This window comes from Chrysochloris asiatica, unplaced genomic scaffold, assembly GCF_000296735.1.
Source record: "Chrysochloris asiatica unplaced genomic scaffold, ChrAsi1.0 scaffold00029, whole genome shotgun sequence".
Lineage (NCBI taxonomy): Eukaryota > Metazoa > Chordata > Mammalia > Afrosoricida > Chrysochloridae > Chrysochloris > Chrysochloris asiatica.
In genome coordinates, this window is record NW_006408547.1 from 14,536,073 (window position 1) to 14,560,038 (window position 23,966).

The 23,966-nt window shown below is 38.5% G+C and overlaps 1 protein-coding gene across 1 annotated transcript; it reads right to left on the reverse strand.

Moving 5' to 3' along the window:
- Nucleotides 1–20,583: 20,583 nt before the first annotated feature.
- LIG4 (ligase IV, DNA, ATP-dependent) lies at nucleotides 20,584–23,313 on the reverse strand. Its single transcript, XM_006846681.1, has one exon. The coding sequence runs from the start codon at nucleotides 23,119–23,121 to the stop codon at nucleotides 20,584–20,586; it is 2,538 nt and encodes an 845-aa protein (XP_006846744.1). The 5' UTR covers nucleotides 23,122–23,313.
- Between the last annotated feature and the right edge of the window lie 653 nt (nucleotides 23,314–23,966).

Consider the following 23,966-nt stretch of genomic DNA (forward strand, 5'->3'; position numbering starts at 1 on the left):
CATGCAAGGCTGCTTAACTGTTCTCCCATCTGCCTTGTTCTTCCATTCCCCTCCCCCTTCTAGTGTATTGCCTCCCTCCCCAGCACCCAAACTATCCTGTGCTCCACCTTCCCCACCTCTCCTCACCATACCCCCCATATATTGTTAGGTGTAGACACTTTTGAAGGCAGTGTTTTCATCTCTCTAAGCCATCCCAGAACAATTCTCCACACTGTAGTTCACATCATGCCCAAATGGCAATGTTGACATTCTCCTAGGATTATAGGATTCAACGTGTGTGTTCTTCTTCAGTGTCTTTGAGTCTGAAGAGGCAATATCAAGGTTGTAGCAGTGGATGGAGTGAGATTTCCCAACAAAATTATCCTAGGATAGTTCTTGTTACCTTCGAAGTAATGGCAGGTACATTGTCACGATGGGAAAAACAAACAAACAAAACTCAGCACAACTTTCCCAGCTTTTTAGCACCAAAGCAGTTTTTAATTTTCTTAAAATGTCTTTCTAATAAGCTCTCACTATCATCCTGTGTGCTTCATGAGGGCTCATTAAGATTGTTGTTGTTGTTGTTAAGTGCCATCGAGTCGGGTCCGACCCATAGCGACCCTGTACAGGGTTTCCGAGGGTGTAAATCTTTACGGGTTAGATTATCCCTATGGAATTCCAAACACCAGTTGCCACAGCTTTCTGAGTAAAACCCCTCTGATTTGAATGAACAAACCCAACAGATTCCCCGAAAAGCCACTGCTTTGATAGGACCTTTTCCATTTTTTTTTACAAAGACACCCTAATGAGACTGAAACAAGTATATTACTGAGAGAACTTCTCTGTAGCCATCCAGTGACCACAGAGATGTGTTTAAACAAGTTTTGTTTGGAATAAGCCCATGAATTATGGACTGTAACCCTAATAGCATACTTTTTGACACACCCTCATATACCAGTAACCACCGAATCAATTTCTACTCTTAGTGACCTCATGTGTGTCAGAGTAGAACTGTGCTGATTTTTTGGAAGAAGATTGCCAGAATTTTATTTTTGTTTTTGAAGTACCTCTGGGTGGTTCGCCATTTGCATCACCCAGAGGCTATCTAAGGAGTCCTGGTGTGGCGCTGTGGGTTAATGTTCAATGACTGCAAAGTCATTTGAACTGCAAGGTCAGTGGTTCAACTCTCCAGCTGCACCTTGAAAACCCTATACGGGATAGCTGTTGGTTGGAATCGACTGGACGGTACTTAACAACAACACATAATGGACTATCTATATACATTTATATCATCTATTTCAATCCACACACTCATTTATAAGGAGTCCCGGTATGGCACTGTAGGATATGCGCTTGACCTCAAGGCCAATTTGAACTGCAAGTTTAGTGGTTCAAATTCACCAGCCGCTCCTCGGAAATCCTATACCAACTCTATGGCACACAACAACTCATATATATATATGAACTTAAACAAAGTATTACATTAGGCAAATCTGCTGCACAAGACCTTTTTAAAGTGTTGAAGAGCAAAGATGTCAGCTTGAGGACTAAGGTGCACCTGACCCAAGCCATGGTATTTTCAATAACCTTCATATGCATGTGAAAGCTGAACAGTGAATAAGGAAGACCGTAAAAGAATTTATGCTTTTGAGTTATGGTGTGGGAGGAGAATATTGAAAGTGCCATGGGCTGCCAAAAGAACAAACAGATCTGTGTTGGAAGAATTCAGCCAGAGTGCTCCTTGGAGGCCCGGATGGCCAAACTATGTCTCTCATACTTCGGACTATTGTCAGGAGGGACAAGTCGCTGCAGAAGGATATCATGTTTGGTAAGGTGGAGGGTCAGAGAAAAAGAGGAAGACACCCAACGAGATGGGTTGGTCAAGTAGCAGCATCGATGGACTTAAGTGTGGCAGCGGTAGTGAGGTTGGCCCAGGATAGACAGTGTTTCCTTCTGTTGTGCATAAAGTTGCTATGAGTTGGTACCGTCTTGAAGGCACCTAACAGCAACAACAATGCAAACAAACAAAAAATCCACTGCTGTTGAGTTTATTCCAACTCTAAGAACAGAATGGAACTGCTACATTTTGCCCTGCAACGTAACTGATGGGATCAAAGTTTCTGTTAGCAGCTGAACTCACTTGTTTTTTAAATACATAAATTCCATGTAATTTTCTTTAATTAAACTATGAAAGAAAACTATGATCTGTTGTCAAAATTTTAAAACAACACACCACATCCTATTTGGAAACTTGCTGTACATTAAAATATGTGCTAGAATTAAATACTTGTGTTAGCAACAAGAATATATTTTATAAAAAGCAAACCCTTAATTCTCTGATTTTAAGTTACGTTTTGTACTTAAAAAGCAAAGTGAATTATTTTTTAACATAGTGTGAGTTGTTTTTTTTTACTTAGTTTTGTCCTATGTGTTTAAAGAAAGCATTAGGAGTTACTATTTTCAAGCACCTCTCTACATATAAATGTACTATATTGTTAGTGTTCCATTACCAATAAACAAATAAAAACTAGAAAGGATTGTCAATATAGTTTCTCTCTTGTTCAGCATTATGCAAAGAAATACTAGAAATATGATGCACATGAGTTTTGATCAGATAATTATCTGGTGGTGGTGATAGTGGTTGTATGCCATGGAGTCACTTTGACTCATAGGGACCCTGTATAGCGTTTCGTAGGCTTTAGCTCTTCATTGGAGCAGATAGTCTCATCTATCTCCTGCGGAGCATCTGACAGATTTGAACTGCTGGCCTTGTGTCAACAACCCAACTCATCGCCCACTACTCTACCAGAGCTCCTTAATCTGGCAATGTTGTTGTTGTTAAGTGTTGTTGAGTCGATTCCAACACATAGTGACCCTGTATAGGGTTTCCCAGGAGCAGCTGGTGAGCTTGAACCACTGACCTTGCAGTTCAAATGACTTTACAATCTGATGCATTATCTCACAGCGCCACATCAGGACAGTCATCTTAATATATATTTGTAACAATATTACTTATATGCTCTTCATGAACAGACTCAACAGATATTTTAGTTAATGTACTTTATTTTTCCCATTTAAATAATGACCTATTATGAAAAAATATTAAATTTTATGTGGTTCAGAGTCAAACCCATTTAAAATGGTCATAATGGCCCTAGACGCCATGTCAGCAAGTTGTGTCATATGATTGAGTAAATGAGTCATGAGACCACTTAGCAGAATTAACTTTTATAAGGGCTCGCTAAGTTTCTACTCAGAGGCTTTCAAATTACTTCATTTTAGAGGAACCATGAATTATCTTATTTATAAATTCATAAAAAGCAAAATATATTAAAACCATTACTAATTTTAGATGGGAACATCTTTGTAGACCCTTGAGACCTTCCAGCTGTAAGCTGACAAGTCATGCTCTTCCCTAATCTAAACACACTAGAAATTGCCTGTGTCATAGGACCCAACTGCATGACTCACAGCCCCCGCTCCAGTTGTTAACAAAGCAAAAGGAAGCAATTTTCAAAATGAAATCAAGGACAGAATAACAGCACCATGACTTGCACTTTTCTTCTGGGACATCAGTTTCAGAACCTCTCCCAAAATTTGCTTCAACAAATGCAAAAGCCACGGTTGGTGTCATAAGGAAACGATTTGCTTGAACCATTTAAATGACACAAAATACAAAAGTAAAGGAATGCATAGTGCTAAATGCTATGATAGGTGCTGCGTAAGAATTTGAAGAGCTATATTATTCACTGATATAAATTTACTTTTTTTTCTCGAAAAGGCACACTTTCAATTTAGTAAGAACTTTATGTTTATGTGTTGATAATTCCATGATCTGTTCCTTAATTAGCTAGTAGAGAAATATAATAAATAGTTGCTCTAGAGCTTTGGTGATTTTAGCATTGTTAGTTAAAACTTGAACAAGATCTGGTACCCTAGGGGTTAAGAGTTGGGCTGCTAACCTCAAGGTCAGCAATTCAAAACTACCAGCTGTTCTGTGGGAGCAAGATGAGGCTTTCTGCTCCTGTAAAGATTTATAGCCTCAGAAGCCCTTTGCAGGGTCACTGTGCATCAGAATCAACTCCACGGCACCATTAGATTAGAGTTAAAACTTTTCAAAGATGTAAATTTCAACTAATTTAGATTCTCAAATTTTCATGTGTTTTTGTTCAATTTATTTGCTTTATCCCATAACAATAGCAATAACAAATAGACAAGCACTGGTGTGGCTTATCCTACAGCATTAACCCACAACGCCACACCAGGACTACATGACAACTAATACAAGGAGGAAATAAAAAGTCTTGTTACATTCTGAAATTATAATCAATGTCACAAAACAAAATGTGTATGAATCGTTGAATGGAAAACAAATGTGCTCTGTAAACTTTCACAATAAAAAGTGAAAAATATAAAAGAGTTACAGTTGGAATCCCTATGGGACAGTTCTACTTTGTCCTAGAGGGTGACTATGAACCTAAATTGACTTAATACAGTGGGTTTGGATCTGAATAGAGTTTCTGAAGCTGTAACTCTTTTGCAGGAGCAGAAAGCTTCATCTCTCTCACGTGGAGCAACTAGTGGGCTTGAACCGCCGACCCTGTAGATTGGTGGTTGTTGTTTCTGCTATTGATCTGACTCATAGTGACCCTATATAGGGTCAATCTTTTCTCCATTTACCATGATATTGTTTATTGGTCCAATTGTGAGGATTTTAGTTTTCTTTACATTGAGTTGTAATCCATACTGAAGACTGTATTCTTTATTCTTCAATACTAAGTGCTCAAGGTCCTCTTGCTTTTCAGCAAGCAAGGTTGTGTCATCTGCACATCATAGATTGTTAATGAGCCTCACTCCAATCCTGATGCTGCATTCTTCTTCACTTAGTCAAGCTGGTCAGATTACTACTCAGTTGTTGTTGTTGTTAAGTGGCGTCCAGTCAGTTCTGACTCACAGCATCCCTGTGTAGTTTTTGAAGAGAAGCTGGTGAGTTTGAACCGCCGACGTTGTGGTTCAAATGACCTTGCGGTCCAGTGTTTATCCTAGAGTGCCATACCAGGACTCCATTGCTCAAGTATACAGATTGAATAAGTATGGTGAAAGGCTATAACCCTGAGGCACATTTTTCTCAGCATCCTCTTGTTCCATTCAAAAGACTCCCTCTTGTCTATGTACAACTTCCACATGAGGAGAATTTAATGTTCCGGAATTCTGATTCTTTGCAATGTTATCCATAGTTTGTTATGACCTACACAGGTAAATGTATTTGCATAATCAATAAGCACAAGTAGACATCTTTCTGATACTTTCTGTTTTCACCTAAGGTCCATCTGACATCAGCAATGACATCTCTCATTCCATGTCCTCTTCTGATTCTGGCTTGAATTTCTAGCAGCTCCTTGTTGATGTACTGCTGCAACTGTTTTTAAATGATCTTCAGTAAAATTTTACTTACATGTGATATTAAGCTTATTCTTTGGTAAATCCCTCATTCTGTTGGCTCACCTCCCTTTGGAATTGGCACAAGTATAGTACTCTTCCAGAGGTTGACCAGGTAGCTATCTTTTAAATACACTGGTATAGAGTAACAGGTATACAGGGTCACTATGGGTTAGAATTGACTCAACGGCCCACAACAAAAACAATTAGTATTTCCACTGAGTTGGTTGAAACATTTCAGTTAGTATTTTGTCATTTCTTGGAGACTTATTTTTCACCAGTACATTCAGTGCAACTTGGACTTCTTCCTTCAGTATTGTCAATTCCTGATCATATGCTACCTCTTAAAAATGGCTGAATATCAACCAATTTCTTTTGGTACAGTGGCTCTGTATATTCTTTTCATCTTCTTCTTTATTTTTTTTTGCCTGACAATTCATAAAATTTTATTAGATGCTCTACTTCATGCTCGCTGACAAAAGGTTTTCTTTTCTTTTTGTTTTTAAGTTTCTATTGTGCATTGAGTAATCGTTTACATGGGAGAACATTTATTTTACACTCAGCGTTTCATTGCAATGATTACAATTTCTTCCATGCATCATCAGTCAACAGCATTTTTGCTTCTATTCCTTCTGTTGTTTTTTGTTTGTTTGTTTTGGGGGGAATGTATAAAAAAACACTCAGGAATATATAATCATTTAAACAACCAAAGGGCACATTCTGCAAGCCTGCCTCCTGGCCACCAGCACACAGACTTTCTCTTTCCATGAGTCTAAAGTCTTCAGTGACTCTGTTTCTTCATGTCCTCTTCTCTGCCTCCATCTCTGGTGTTGCTGCTTCTCTGGATAGGGTCCCACATTCTGCTTGTTCTATTCTCCCTTGATGATCCTAAGGTCCTCTGTTTCTGGGCTGTAAGATTAACTATTCTGCCCTTTTTGTTATATAGCTTCTACCTTTACAGTTGTAACAATCACAGTTAGTCATGATAACAATTACTCACTATTGAATCATAAGAATCTTATCACCATCTCATTTCACCAGAGCCATCTAGACAAGATCTTTCATCTTCTTTTGATGCTTCCTGTATCATTCATTAGTAGAGCATACAGGGAGTAAAGTTGTAAAAACCTCTTAGTCATAACTCAACACCTTCAGGGAATATGTCTCTGGGTCTGAGGGTCTAAGGCCTCTGTCTCAAGGGACATCAAGGTCAATTGGCATAACACAGTCCACAAAGACAATGTTATGTAGCCTACTCTGTTAAGTAGAAACTGGGATTTAAAAAGTTTTAAATGGCTACCTAAGGTAAACTATTGGTTTCCCTGCCTAGAGGAAATAAGAGTGAAGAAAATTAAAGATGCATTGAAACAATTAATCCAAAGGACTAATGAACCACACAAACTCCAGCCTCCATGACCCTGAAACTAGAAGAGCTAGATGGTAGCTAGATACTCTAAAAGGGATCACAAATGAAGGTCCTGGATAGAGTGGGAGAAAAATGTGGAACAAAATTCAAAATAATAATAATAAGACAAGGCTTACCACTCATCTAAAGACTAGTGGAACACCAACACTATTGCCCTAAACACCCTTCAGGTCTGGAATTGAATTCATCCCCATGGTTCAACTTCTAAATCAAACAACAGACTATAAAGTGAACAATAACACCAGAAAGTACACACACCTAAAAACAATCAGCTAAAAGGGTAGTGTTAGTCCAGAGATAAAGCTCAAAAGGCAGGAAGGGACAGGAAAGAAATGCAGATGGAAATGGGAAGAGTGAGAAGAGTGGTTTTATATTGTGTATAAGCAATGTCACAAAACAAAAGTGTAGGAATTGTTGAATGGAAAACAAATGTGTCTTGTAAATAGTCACCAAATCACAGTAAAACTTTAAGAAGAAAAAAAAAAAGAGGTAAGGTTGGAATCCCTATGGGACAGTTCTGCTTTGTCCTAGAGGGTCAGGATGAGCCAAAATTGACCTAACACAATGGGGTTGAGTTTCTGGTTTTGTTCGGTTTTGTTTTAGGTATTATGTGATCACTTTATTGTTAAAACAAAAACCAAGAAAGACAATAAAAATAACACATAGACTTAAAATAATATGAAACATACACACACGTATATATAGTTCAATGAATTACTGTAAAGAAGATATCCCTGTTGTCATTACTGAGGTCAAGAAATTTAAATTTGTGATCCACCAAAGAAACCCCTTCATATATCCTAAGGCAACTCCAAAACAGAAATTTGTGATCCACCAAAATCCTTTCTTAGTCTCAAAAGAAAACACTATTTTGTCTATTACAATACTCACTTCCTTGTATTTCCTTGTTGTTATCACCCAAATATATTTACCTAGGCACTGTAGTTTAGCTTAGCCCATTTTTAAATGTCTGTTATACATCTTTTATCTACAAATTCTTTCCTTACCTCTTTATTTTTATTATAATTTTCTTTCTGCAGAACCAGGACTGTTTGGCCTGTATCGTTTCCCAGTGTCCAGTACAACAACCAATACAATCATCTATCCTCTACAGTTGTCAAACATATTCAAATATGGTGAGATCCACACGAAATCATTCAATACAGGTTAGTAAGGAAGAGCAAGGTAATCCATCCTGGCACAAATGGTTAAGTGCTTGGCTGCTAAAAGTTTGGCAGTTAATTTCCAGCAGCACCCAAGAAGAAAGGCTTGAAAACCCAACGTAGCACAGTTAAACGGAGCAGTGTCTGCTCTGACACATGTAGGGTCACCATGGGTAGGGGATGATAGCAACTGGTTTTGTTTTTATCTTTCTATGAAGGTGAACATTTTGTTGTTTAAGATCACTATGGGATTTCTGGTGGGGTGCTGTAAGATAAGCAGTGGACTGTGAACCACAACGTTGGCAGTTCAAATCCACAAGCTGCTCCTTGTCAACCCTATAAAAGGTCGCTATGAGTTGAAGTTGACTCAACGACACTTAATAGCAACAACAAGATAACTGTGAAATTATAGTTTTAAGCATATTGGATCGCTTCCAATCTATTGCAATTACTGCCATTTTTAAAGCTCAAATATTTCCATATTATTTTGTTGACAGTGGGAACCTCTTCACATTGATTCCTGGTTTTATTTATCGTACACATAGTGGAGCTCATAGCTTTCTTGCTTTCTGTTATAAAAAAAAGGTCCAACTTGACCTTTTGTATCTCTTTTCACCAATCTAGCATCAGCAGTTTCCAAGAAGTTCTAGTTTTAGTTTGTTGTTGTTGTTGTTAGGTGACATCAAGTCAGTACCGACTCATAGAGACCATATGCACAGCAGAATAAAACACTGCATGGTCCTGGGCCAACCTCATTATCGTTGCCACAGTTGAGCCCATTGATGCTGCCACCTGGCCAATCCATCTTGTTGGGGGTCTTCCTCTTTTTCTCTGACCCTCCACCTTGCCAAACATAATGTCCTTCTCCAGTGACTGGTCCCTCCTGACAATATGTCTGAAGTATGAGAGACGAAGTTCGGCCATCCTGGCCTCCAAGGAGTGCTCTGGCTGCACTTCTTCCAACACAGATCTGTTTGTTCTTTTGGCAGCCCATGGCACTTTCAATATTCTACTCCAACACCGTACCTCAAAAGCATCAATTCTTCTATGGTCTTCCTTATTCACTGTCCAGCTTTCGCATGAATAAGAGGTTAATGAAAATACCATGGCTTCGGTCAGGCACACCTTAGTCCTCAAGTTGACATCTTTGCTCTTCAACACCCCAAAAAGGTCTTGTGCAACAGATTTGCCTAATACAACACGTCATTTGATCTCTTGACTGATGCTTCCATGAGTGTTGATAATTGATCCAAGAAGAATGAAGTCCTTGACAACTTCAGTCTTTTCTCCATTGATAACAATGTTGGTACAGTGGTGAGGATTTTTGTTTTCTTCACATTAAGATGTAATCCATACCGAAGGCTGTGCTCTTTGATCTTCATCAATAAATATTCTAAATCCTCTTCACTTTCAGCTAGTAACTTTGTATCATCTGCGTATCACAGGTTGTTAATGAGTCTTCCTCCAATGCTGATGCCACATTTTTCTTCATAGAACCCAGCTTCTCAGATTATTTGCTAAGCATACAGGTTGAATAAGTATGGTGAAAGAATACAACCCTGTTGTACACCTTTCCTAATTTTAAGCCATTCAGTGTTCCCATGTTCTTTTCAAACAACTGCCTCTTGATCCATGTACAGATTCTTCATGAGCACAATTAAGTGTTCTGGAACACTCATACTTCGCAATGTTGTCCATAGCTTGTCATGATCCACACAATCGAAAGCCTTTGCATAGCCAATAAAGCAAAGGTAAACATCTTTCTGATATTCTCTGCTTTCAGCCAAGATCCATCGGACATCAGCAATGATAGCCTTTATTCCACGGCCTCTTCTGAATCTGGCTTAAACTTCTGGAAGTTCTCTGTAAATGTATGCTTGCAGCCATTTCTGTATTACCTTTAGTAAAACTTTAACTCACATGGGATATCAAAGATATTATCCAATCATTTCTGCATTCCATTGAGTCACCTCTCTTTGGAATGGGCACAAATATAGATCTCTTCCAATCAGTCAGCCAGGTAGTTGTCTTCCAAATTTCTTAGCATAAATCAGTGAGTGCCTCTAGTGCTGCCTCACTTTCTTGAAAGATTTCAATTTTTATTCCATCAATTCCTGGTGCCTTGTTCTTTGCCAATTCCTTCATTGCACCTTAGACTTCCTCCTTCAGTATCACTGGCTCTTGATCATATGCTACCTCTTGAAACGGTTAAGTTTAGGGACTTTGAATTTAAATTTTTGGTTTTAGACTTTAGAAATTAGGAGAATTGGAGTTCTGGTCAATATGACACCTTAGATACATGTACTATGCTGACCCTCTGACAGTAAAAACACAAGAAATTAACAAAAAACAGGTACAAACAACTCAGATCTCAGAACATTGAAGCATTCATGAAACAGATTAAGCACTAGTAACGGAATGGTGGAATGAGACCACAGAAAAATTAGACATTTCTGGTTCTGGAAATGTGCTTTATCTACAGGTATGGAGCAGTGCTCGTTTTGGAATGGCATCCAACAACAACATGGAGTCAGGAAGCAGCCACAAAGAGACCACAGTTAGTGGCTCAGACTGTGAGCAAACATCCCAGAAAGAACTGATGTGGTGTGCAGGACGTAGTTAGCGACACTTTCTAAAAGAGGGAGTCTCAGGGGTGGTAGGGTTCGAAACTAGGGGACCACAGAGAAGTGACCCTGAACCATCAGAGACTTAGAGAAGAAGAAGAATTAGACAGGGTGTAAACATTTATGGGGCAGAGTTGTAGCATCTCTGGTAAGTGTACAAAAGAAAAAGTTAGGAATTGGTGCTGTTGTCATTGTTGTTAAGCGTTGTTAAGTCCAATTCACAGCGACCCGGTATAAGGTTTCTGAGGAGTGCGTGGTGAATTTGAACCACCGACCTTGTGGCCCAGTGCATTATGCCACAGCGCCACACCAGGACTCCAGGAATGAGTGTAGAGTGCTCATTGGTGGAGGCAGCTGTCAATTTATAAGGAACCCACCCAGAGAAAGACAAACTACAGAATAACAACTAGAGTTTCTCCAGAATCGGTCCAGTGCAAGCAGTCTCCTTGCCTGCCACCTGCATCCTGCCTCCTCATTTGCAAGAGGACTTGTAAATGCAACCACACAACCACCCTCTCCCTAAGTCACAGGCAGCTCACACTTCTGTGTGCAAGTGTGGCCAGGCCCACTTCGCCTCCTGGTGGTTCATACATTTGTGTATAAGCCTGGCCATGCCCATCACCCTCTCCTGAGACACAAGAGCCCTGTGCAGGTGTGTCCACTTCTAAACTGCTGTGATAGCTGATGTGTGTCCTCACTGCCAGACAGGCCACTGAAGGACTGAGACACCTGCTGCTCTTCCGCCTCCCTCCCTCTACCCACCAGTCAATCATTAGCGAGAATTCATTTGCCACCCACCCAGTGACCTGTGCCCTTTGTACCCTCTCCCAACCACCTGGCAACCAAATGTACACATTGGTTCATCCCAGAAACAGCTGAGAATAACATCCATGCCCCAGTGAGTGAACCACAGACATGTTCCTTATGAGCAATGTAAGTCACACCCTGAGAGGCACAATCTGTATCTCTGACAATGAAGAGCATGGGATCCCAGTGTCCCCATCCAACATCTGCCCAGTTGTAAACTTGCACATCCCACACATGGTTCCTGCAGACCTTCTGCACCTGAACTGAAACCCCTTCATAGTCTGCTACCGACTGACACGTCAATTTGTATATACACAGCAGGCCTGCGCAGTCCATTTGGATAGTGCTCCTTTACAACAACTGAGGAGGCATCCTGTTTTGTGCTGCAGAGAACACCAACATGGAATGACCCCATAATCCAGCAGGGCTGTAGAGGGACCCTGGTCACTCAACACTCATCACCAAGTATCAGGGAAAGAACCTGGCCTCCATCTGCGCTCTATCCTGTAAGGGAAGACATCCAAGCCTAACCAAGAAGATGCATGCCTAGGTGAGAGTCAACATATCCAATAGTGTGAGGAACTCACAATCAGCCAACAGCTGCCACAAATGTCACAAAACAATAATAAGGGAAGAAATAACAAAGGAAGAAATACATTCTAAAGAGAAAGAAAGCTCTGGATACAGCAAACACATGTTTTAAATCAGCACAAAACAAACATACAGATGAGAGGGCTTCAGAAAGTTTGTGTAAGAATTGAATTTATAAATAATAGAAGTTTTCTGCAAGCTTTTCATACAGTCAGTGCAGAAATTTATAAATAAATAAACACCTTATTATCTCAGAAACAATAGATAGGAACGAATTAGACAAAGAAACAAGATAAGGTAGCTCAAATAAGTGGCCAAAATAATGGAGTTGAAGACCTTTCTGAGGAAGAAATGGTAATAGAACATCCTGATAAGGACTTCAAAGACCGATCAAGGACCCTCAAAGAGATCAAAGAAAACATAGACAAAACCCTAGAAGAATTCAGAAAAACAATCTAAGAACAAAATGACAAAATAAATCGATAATTAAAAACCATACAAAAACAACAACGAGAAGACCAGAAGATTACCAATAAAACATCAGAAACAGATAAGTCAATGGAGAGACATAGAATTAGAACTAAATCAATACAAAGAATCAGCAAAATAGAAGACTAATCCTTTGATATTAATTTGAGGAATAATCAGAAGAAAAAGAAGACGAAGAAAGAAAACCTAAGAGTTATGTGGGACATTATCAATAGAAATCATTTACCCACAACAGGAATTACAGAGTAGAAAGAGAAGACAAAGTATAGAAACAGCTTTTAAATATTTATTGGCAGAAAACTTCCCTAATATCATGAAAGAAAAGAAGGTTCCCATTCAAGAAACCCAATGAACCCCATACAGGATAGACTGCAAAAGAAAGTCACCAAGACATAGCATTATCAAACTGTACTGCTTTCAAAACAGATTTATTTGTTCTTTTAGAAGTCCATGGTACCTTCAATATTCTTCTCCAACATTATAACTCAAATGCATCAATTATTCTAAGGTCTTCCTTATTCATTGTCCAACTTTCTCATGAATATGAGGTAATTGAAAATACCATGGCCTGGGTTAGACATACCTTACTAGTCAAACTGATTATCTTTGCTCTTAAACACTTTAAAGAGGTGCTGTGCAGTACATTTGTCTAATACAATACGTTGTTCGATTTCTCGACTGCTGCTTCCATGATGTTGATGGCGGATCCAAGCAAAATGAAGTCTTTGACAGATTTGATCTTTTCTCCATCATCATATAATTGGTCTAGTTTTGAGGATTTGAGCTTTCTTTAAATTGAGGTGCAATCCATACTGAAGGCTGTGGTCTTAGGTCTTCATCAATATTTTAAGTCCTCTTCACTTTGAGCAAGCAAGATTGCATCATCTACACATCACAGGTTGTTACTGAGTCTTCCTCCAATCCTGATGTCACATTCTTCTTCATATGATACAGTTTCTCTGGATTATTTGGCACATATTTTTCCTAATTTAAAACTCTTCAGTATTCCTTTGTTCTGTTAGAATAACTACCTTTTGGTCTGTGTACAGGCTCATCAGGAGCACAATTAAGTGTTTTGGAATACCCATTCTTTGCAATGTTGTCCAGAGCTTACCATGACCCACACAGTCAAAATTTTTTACATAATTAATAAAGCACATGTAAATATCTTTCTAATATTCTCTGCTTTCAGCCAAGATCCATCTGAGGTCAACAATGATATTCCTTGTTAAATATCTTCTTCTGAATCTGACTTGAATTTCATGTAGTTTCCTGTCAATGTACTGCTGAAGCTGTTTTTGAATGATCTTCATCAGCAAAACTTTACTTGCATGTGATACTGTTCGATAATTTCTGCATTCCGTTGGGTTATCTCTATTCTGAATGGGCATATGTATCTCTTACAATTGGTTGGCCAGGTAGCTGTCTTCCAAATTTCTTGGCAGACATGAATGAGCATATCAAGTGCTTCATCAGTTTGTTGAAATATTTTCATTTGTATTCCATCACTTCTTGGAGCTTTGTGGTGTTGGTTTGTTTTGTTTTTTTTGCCAGTGTCTTCAGTGCAGCTTAGACTTTTTCCTTGAACCACTTCCAGAAACCACTGGTTCTTGATTATATACTAGCTCTTGAAATGGTTGAGAAATGACCATTTCTTTTGATGCTTTCTGCCTATATGTTCCTGGTGTGGTGCTGTGGGTTAATGCGCTGGACTGCAAGGTCAGTTTGAACTGTAAGATTGGTGATTTAAGCTCACCAGCAGCTCCTTGGAAACCCTATATGAGGTCACTATGAGTTGGAACCAGCCCGATGGCACTTAACAACAACCACCACCACCTTTCAATATTGCAAATTGAAGCTTGAAATTTTTCTTCAGTTCTTTCAGGATTAACTTGTATTTGAAGTCAGTCTCTCTTTCTCTCTCTCTTTTTAAAGGGTTTTATTGTGGATTGACTGAAAGTTTACAGAGCAGATCATGAAATTTACATTCAACAAATTATACACCTTGTTTCATTGCAATGATTATAATCCCCTCCATGTACCATCAATCTCTTTCTAGAATTTAAAGGAGAGAAAAGTGAGTGGAGCTAGAGGGACCTACTACCACCAGATTAGAAGCACCAGGAGTGGAGTTGATCCTCTGGAACTGGGGTCCCTGGACTCTGAAGCTTCTAGATTTAGGGGAAGATGGATGCCAAGATGTCTGGAGATCCCCAAGAAATACTGGACCTACTGAAAGGAGACAAGGACCTTTCCCCAGAGTCACCCCCGAGAGCTGGCACTCTCAATTTGGACATCTAGTCTCCTAAACTGTGAGGGAATACATTTCTGTTTGTGAAATCCATCCACTTGTCGTATTTCGGTTATAACAACTTTAGATAACTAAGACACCAGTATTGAAGAAGAAAGTCAAAGTAAGAGGCCTCACACTTCCTGATCTCAAAACTTACTATATGGGCATGGTAATTAAAATGGCCTGGTATTGGATCAGTGACAGACACATAGGTCAAAGGAATAGAAAAAAGAACCCAAAAGTAAATCTATCCTTCTATAGGCAGCTGATCTTTGACAAAGGGTCTAAGTTCACTGAATGGATGAAGAAACTGTCTAACAAATGGTGCTGGCAAAACTGAATATATAAATGCATAAAAATGAGTCAGGATCCATACCTCACACCATGCCCCAAGACTAAAAATGAATCAAACACCTAAATGTTAAAGCTAACACTACAAAGAACAAAACAAAAACAAAAAACAGTTTCTGGAAGATAACAATGTCAAAACTAGGGGACCTAATTTTCATCTTAAATCGCCTATGAAAGAAAACTAAAACTGTATGAACTACAGAAGATAAATTCTATAGATGGAATTGCTTAAAAATTGAAGAGTTACACTCTTGACAAGACTTTACCAAGAAAGTAAAAAGAGAGCTTATAGAGAGGGGAAAAAATATTTGCCATCAACGCATCGGATAAGAGTCTATTATTTTAAATATATTTAAAAATTCAGCAACTACAGAAAAACTAACAATTCAGTTTGAAAAAAAAAGAAAAGAAATGGGCAGAGGACCTGTGCAGACACTTCACCCAAGAAGAAACACAGGTGGCGAACAAACTCAGTAAGCAACGTCTGGGATCAGCAGCTGGTTGAGACAAGCAAAGAAAAACAAGACAGTGTCTGACCTCAGCAAAAAGAGGAATCCTGCTGGCATCCTGTCAGGCTGCTGACCTCATAGTCAGTGTTCAACTTGATCAGCTACTCCACGGAAGAAAGATGAGGCTTTCTGTTCCTATTCACATTTGTAGCCTTGGAACCATATACAGGGTAGTCACAAGTCTGAACTGACTCAAGAGCTCACCACAATAATAATAAAAGGCAATAACAGCAAAGTTCAGAGGAAAAACAAAAACAGAAAACAAATATTGGGCAGGGTATGGAGAGATTTGAACTCTTGTTCATTGCTAGTGGAATTGTAAAATGGTAAAAGTATAGTGCTTCCTCAAAATGCTAGAAATAGAAATAGCTCATTATAGAGCCATCTTACTCCTAGGGATATAGCCTAGCTAGATAATGGAATGACACACATAGACATATGAACAACAATGTTCACTGCAGTATTAATTACACTAGCACAAAAGATGGATACAACCTAAGTTTCAGTCAACGAAAAAATTGGTAAGTAAATGGTGTTATGTACCTACAATGGAATACTGCGCTATGGGAGAAAGATGAGGCTTTCCGCTCTCACCAAGATGTACAGCCTCTGAAACCCTATACAGGGTTGCTATGAGCTGGAACCTACTCCACGGCATTGATCAACAATAAAGAATACTGAGGAGTCAGTGAAACATTGTACAACATAATCGGATCTGGGAGGGCATTATGATGAATGAAATAAGCCAATCACAAAACACAATTACTATACTATAAAAAGTCAAAACTATACAGACAGAAAGCAAAGTTCTTTGCTGGTTATCAGAGATGGAAGGGTGAAGGGGGAATCACTTTCTATATGGTTTTGTTGTTGTTGATTCACAGCAACCTTGTTAGGGTTTCCGAGGAGCACATGGTGGGTTTGAACTGATGACCTTGTGGTCTGCTGTCTAATGAAGATCCTACAGCGCCACACTAGAAGTTCTTCTAGATGGTAGACACTTGTTACTTTGGATGATGGAAAAGGCTGCCCAAAATATTGGTGAAGTCAGCACGACTTGACCAAGTAAACAAAGACACTAAGAATACAAGAAAAATGGACAATTTAGCTAAATGTATACAAAGAACTCTGGTAGCGTAGTGGTAACGAATCAGGCTGCAAACCGCAAGGTCAGCAGTTCGAAACTAACAGCTGCTCCACGGGAGAAAGATGAGGCTTTCTGCTCCCATAAATATTTACAGCCTCAGAAACCCTGTTCAGGGTCGCTATGGGTCGGAACCGACTCGATGGCACTTAACAACAACAACATAACATATACACATATATAATTTTACAACAATAACAACTAAAAACTGTGTGGCTATATAGGTAAATACAGGTACACATATGTGTATGGTAAGTCCTGGTGTGGTCCTGTGGGTTAATCCGCTGGATTGCAAAATCGTTTGAAATTGCAAGGTTGGTGGATCAAGCTCACCAGTTGCTTCGTGGAAACTCTATACAGGGTCGCTGAGTTGGAATCAACCTGATGGCAGCTTTGGTTTTTATTTTTTTAATAAATAGGCAATTAAACAATTGACTATATAGACCAATTAACATACACCCATATGCAAAGATGGTATTACAAGGAGGGGAAAGGAAGGCAAATGAATGAAAACAGGACAGAACAGAAATAATGAGAGTGTTAAGAACAGGAACCAATGGTACAGAACGATTTATATAAAAATTGCTTAAGTGGAACCTAACTTGGTGTGTAAACGTTCACCTAAAGCACAATACAAAAATATTATTTAAGGGCAGAAAAGTTAAAAGGTAACTGGGGATTTACTGGTTTCCACTAAGGGAAAACATGATCTGAATTGCATCTGTAAAAGTTAGAAAATTGTTCGGAGGCCAGAAATTAGTAAGGTATGAGTACAGCGAGGAAGACTAGTTAGGAGTTGATAAAGTAATCCAGGGACCATTAGTGGTCTACACTGTGGTGATTGGTTAAGTGTTGAAGGCAACTCCATGGTTTTAAGCCTGAGTCTGGGTGAAAAGATTTAGTCAGAACTTTGGAAGAGTGCATGAATCTGTTTGAGAAACCAAGAGTTCGCTTTATGTGATATTTGCAGATGCAATGATGTGTAGAGGACGTACTTCAAAATAATCAAGAGGATATATAAGACGATTGTTTGCTGCAGAAACTGGGGAGGGGGGGCGGGTGTACATATAGAAGTTCATTATACTATTCAGTCTTGCAGGTGTTTTTTTAAGTAAAAATTCTTAAATGGTTTCTGTTAGGAGTTTAGTGAAATCAGGGATTAAGAAAGCTGGGAGAAGTCAGTGTGTTTAGAGACATGGGACAGGATGACAACACCTCAGAAGTGAGCACAAATAGAGAATCGGTCCAGTACTAAACTGTCCAGTACATGAAGATGAGCAGAATTAAGAGCGCTTTTGCCAGGACTTTATATATCAAAAGTCACTGGAAACTGTACAGCTTTGGTCACCACTTCTGGGGATATAATCTAAGAAAACAGGGCTGTTGTTAAGTGCCCTCAAGTCGGTTTTCACACATAACGCCTCTGTATAGGGTTCCAAGGAGAAGCTGATGAATTTGAGCCTTCGACTTTGCGATTCAAACCCACTTTGCAGTCCAGCACTTAGTCCACAGTACCACACCGGGATTCCAAGAAATAGGAGTAGTACATACTTTATATAAAGAGGTATCACTATGCTTAACAGAAAAAAGATAAAAAAAGGTAGAGGGTTTATTGGTGACAGTCTAATAGAAATGGAACAGTAATGGGCTAGCTAATACAAGCAAGATATAAAATTTTGTGAAAAAATTCCATTGTCTTTTAATTCTATTTTCCCACAGACTTTTTGAAGTCCTCTGGTACACTTCAGGATATTCAATGGAATTATTGTGTACCTATTTAAAACGGTGCAGGTATATCTTGTTGGTGTTGCTAAGTCCTGTTGCATCAGTTCCAGCTCTCAGCGATTCTGTATAGGGTTTCCAAGGAGCGGCTGAGTTTGAACCACCGACTTTGTGGTACAAACCAACCTTACAGTCCAGTGCTTTATTTCATATAGCCACACCAGGTGTATATTGTTGCTGTTGTTGAGTGCTGTCAAGTCAGTTCCAGCTCATAGCGACCCTGTGTAGTTTCTGCTGAGTGGCTGGTGAGCTGGAACCACCAACTTTGTGGTTAGAACCGACCCTGCAGTCCAGCGCATTAACCCACAGCGCCACAGCAGGACTAAGACATATCTTGTTGTTAAAGTGCCGGTGTCTTGGTGACCTGTAAATTTACTCACAATATAGTAAGTGAAAAAACAGATTCAGTACATTATAGTTTTACAGTTTGTCACTATATATATTTATTTTACACCTTCCTTACCACTTATAGCCTAAAATGGTAAATCTTACCAAGTTTGGTGGTAAAATTAGGTGCTTTTCTCCCGCTGTTTTGAAATTTTTTCTCAATGGAGATGATAAAAGTATACCAATAACAATTGCCATGGAATTAATTCTAACTCAGAGTGTCCAATTATAACGAATCCATCTTTATTTTACAGAGTAGAACTGTGTTCCACAGAGTTTTCAATAGCTGATTTTTTGGAAGTAAATTGTCAAGCCTTTCTTGTAAGGTGCTTTTGGGTGAACTCCGACCTCTGATGTTTTGGTTAGTAACAGAGTGTGCTGTTTGCACCATCAAACACCAATAAAAAAAGACAAGTTTAAAACTTCTAAACAAGTTCATTCAGCAGGAATCTGATTTAACACAACCAAAAATTATACTGATAAAACACCCGTCTAAAATTATATGTTCTTTTAAAATAAAGAATCACAGGTAATTATTTTAGTAGTGTATTATTTTATTGAGAAGTATAATAAAACCTCACAATGATTCTACTGTTTGGATAAAATGTCTAGTTACTTACAAATAATTATATTAAATACCAAAATCCAGTATTTCAATATTGTCATGAAAGTATTATTTTCACAATTTAGTCTTTATTCCAAAATTTGATATATAAACTCAAACATAATAAACTTTAATATGACTTTAAATAACCTAAGAACAAAAAATAATTCAAAAATACCAAAGCAATTTAAATAACATTAATTTCATTTCAATGTGTACTCACTAGCAATATTTAATAAAAGCATTGTGAATATTATTTATACTGGAATATAATTTATGTAAAGAATACTTTGAGATGTTCCATTTTACAATCATACTAGGTGTTGGCCAGGTACTTTAAGCATGTTTGTTTTTGTCTTTTAATCAAACTGATTCAATTTTAAGTTCTTAGATCAGCCTCATCTAACTTCCCTTATTTAGATAATATCATTAACAAGGATTTATTAATGCACTTGACCTCAACTTTAGAAAATAAACTTGTTTACAACATTTCATGTTTAGAGAGGAATTTTGGCTTTCGAGTTAAAAGAAGTATTTTTAAGAGTCCAATTATAACAAATCGATCTTTATTTTACGGAATGCTTTCATTGGGTGAAAAGCATTAACAATTTAGCATCAGAAAATTCTCTTTAGAAGGCAGATACTTTTAAAGATTCTACAAGCTTCTATTTTTTTTTTTTATTAATATCTGAATCCAAATTATAGAGTTCTATAATTATATTAAGGATACTAGGTATCTATATGCATATTAAACACCTCTTCTTTAAGCACTTCAAGAATTTCATTGTGGTTATAAAATTCATCAAATACTATACTTCTAAAAAGAATTTTTCTTCCTTGGTTTTGTCCTTAGAATCTCAAAACGTAAAATTGCTTTCCTATATCTAATATTACTGTATACACATAATAGTAAGAGAAAACAAACAAACTGGGGTTTACTATTTTATGGGTACTACCTATTGTAGCTTATGTCAGAGAAGCTCGGAAAGGTAGCTTTAAATCAAATACTGATTTTCCTCCTGTAACTCACACCTGTCTATTGAATCAGTTATCCAAGCAGCTTGTAAGATCTTAAACTTTCTTTTAAGAGCTCTCCGAAAAGCTTTTAACTTTGCAACACGGCTATGATCCTCCCCAATGATGACATGAGAAACCCCTTCCGCTAAACAAGAAACTACTGTTGCCCCATGAAATCTAAGCTCCAAGGCTTTCACAGCTAATCGTGTTTCCTTGATTTGGGTGCTCAAGTCATTAATAACAGCATACAGGTCCAAGTAAAATGTGTAGTGTCGAAACATACTGAGAGGAGAGCTGTCCCAGGAATAGCGATATTCTAAATCAGCAATCACAGAAGTCATTTCTTCAGAAGTCTGTTCGTTAGAACATTTAATCCTGGAGAACACCTCCTTCAGTTGGTTCAAATCTGTATCAACAAAATAGCTGTCACCATAGCAATCATATTCAAGAGCAAACTGCTGTTTTGTTGAAGGGCACACATGGACCATAAAGCAAGGCTGCCAGGGCACACAGCTTTTAGTCTTAAAACACTCTAAAAGCCAGTCAGGCTTCACAACATCGTGTTTGTTTGTAGAAATGATATTTCTCACTCTGATGTTCTCAGAGCCTGCAATTATGCAGGCTGTGTCTGGGCCTGGATTTTGGACTATGTAACCACCAAATTCTGAAATTCTGCTTTCCAGATCAGACTTTGAATGGCTGTCTGTTCCACTCATCACACAGAACTCCATATCTTCAAATACATTAGAAACTTTGTTTATGTTAGAAAGATTAGGTGCTTTAAAGTGTTCAATAATTCCAATAACTTTCTTGATCTTTGGGGCAGCAGCCTTGCGCTTCTTCTGTTGGGGCTCGTCATCACCATCCACATCCAGGTGCCTGGTTGCAAGCTTCCCATAGGCTTTGCCTCTCAGTTGCTCTAAGTCATCCAGAGTCATGCAGTTGTGCCACTCTTTGTCTTCTCTTATCTGCTCAATGCGTGGAAAGCGCAAGGTGCAGCCCGTTCTATACATATCACTGGGGACAATCTCTGCTGCCTTAATCTGAACAATGACAGAATTACAGGGTTCAATGTACACTTCTGGCTTCTCAGTTCCACATAAAATGCTACTTGGTGGAGCTTTTTTATGAAAAGGCTTCCAATGTTTGGCCAGTTTCAAACCCAAGTCATATAGTTCTTTCATGGTATAACCTGAGCCAACACGACACAATGTGTGAAATACAGACGGTTTTCCACCTTTTGGGGGCTTCTCTGCTACTGCACACAAAAAATGAGACATCATTCCACCCCGGGACCCTTTACCCCAATAGCCTCCAACAATTAAGATGTCCAGTTCATCCATGAGACCACTCACATACTCTGGTTTAATTTTTAACCATCCTTCACCTCTTTTGTCTGGCTTGTAAATGGACAAAGGATATTTTATCATGATCCCCTCTTCTCTTTTATCTATGGCTTCATTTAGAGCATCGACTACGTCTTTCTTAGTATGAGCTTGTGTTTTCTGCACGATTTCTATTCTACCTGGTATTGGTGTGAAAATATTATTAAGAATTTCATATCTCTTGTTCAATGTCTCATGTCCTAGCTTTTTATTATTAATCATTAACACGTCAAAAACACAATAACACGTAAGCAGGTCAGAGTCCTCTACCATTCTTTTAATATCGAACTTATTTCCCTTTTGCATAAAACTTTGAGTAGTGGGATTATAGGCCATCATCTCGCCATCAAGGATACAGTTTTGTATATTCGTACCAAAAGCACTGTGAATGAATGGTGTCAAAGAACCACTTTGTGGAGAATCACCAAACTGTTCAGTATAGTCATACCCATTTCGGGAGAAGAATTTATATACGTCCCCATCCCTATGCATTTGCATTCGTTCACCATCCAGCTTGGTCTCGATGTAGAAACCCTGGTGTTTCATGTCCTTCTCAACACGCTGAATATTTGCGATACTAGCTAGCATGGGCTTAAAGGGCGAAAATAAAGTGATTGAAATATCACTGAGTCCCACCGAAGGGTCATGCAATTGCCTACAGACTTTCTCCAGATCCGTAGTGACATTATGCAACTCATTGGCATCGTTATGAAAAGCAGAAAGTATTGTGTGCTCACTAACACCGAGATGCAAGTCCTTTATAATCATTCGTATGAACCATTTTTGTTCAAGTGCTGAGCTCTGAGTGATGAACTGAAGGAGACTCTTCTTTACGAGGTTCTTTTTTCTGGCAGAATTATTGCTGGCAACCGAGTCTAAAACGTCATTGACTTGTTGAATGGATAAACTTCCTTTCTGTAAACATCTTGGCTTCAACACAAAGTATGCTATCATGGCGAAGTCTCCAGCATCTCCCCGCGTTCCAGTAGGAGCTCTGTAATTTAACAGCTTAAGGGCATCTTTTCCTTCTTTAGGCAAATTAAGCAATTCAATATAAAGCTTTGCAAGCATAGTTTCTTTGATTCCATAGGCCATTCTCTCTCTTTCTTGCTGAGGTAGAATGAGTCGCATTGCTGGATAAAAAGAGTCTGAGACATCTTTTTGGTTTTTATGAAGGGCATCATGAAATTTCCTCCACGAATCTAAAAATTCCTTGAAATGCCTGATTTTTTCGACACGCCCCTTACTCTTCTGTATTCGTTCTAGAGTTGAACATAAATCTGCAAACGGAACATGGGATGCAACAATTCGTGAAGTTGACGAAGCAGCCCCAGAAGCCATGGTGAATCCTCTGGGTTAACTAACAAAGCAAAAAAAGAACAATATAAGTAAAAGATAAAATTCAACTAAAGAACAATACTTGGTTCATAATGGATAATTATTAATGTTTGCGAAGTGAACACAGATCAAAACTATGTGCTTCTCTTCAACCTCTACATTTAATAATTAACTATTTTCTTCCTATTTCTAGTTAATAATTATTTTCCAAAGTTTTGCCAGCCCCATTTCCTATATTCGTAATCCTAAAATTAATCATTTTAATTACTTTTTCACTGAGGCCCGACTTCCACTGAACCAATTATTCCATTGTTTTAATTATTTAGCGCATAGAGCCTTCAATATGGATTGCACGTCAACGTAAAGAAAACAAAAATCCTCACAACTAGACCAATACATAAAATCAGGATAAATGGAGAAAGACTGAAGTTGTCAAAGACTTCATTTTGCTTGGATCCGCAATCAACACTCATGAAAGTAGTTAAGAAATGAAACAACGTATTGCATTAGACAAATCTGCTGCACAAGACCTCTTTATAGTGCTCATGAGCAAAGACGTCAGTTTGTACCTGACCCACGCCATGGTGTTTTCAGTCCCCCTTGTATGCGTATGAAAGTTGGACAGTGAATATGGAAGA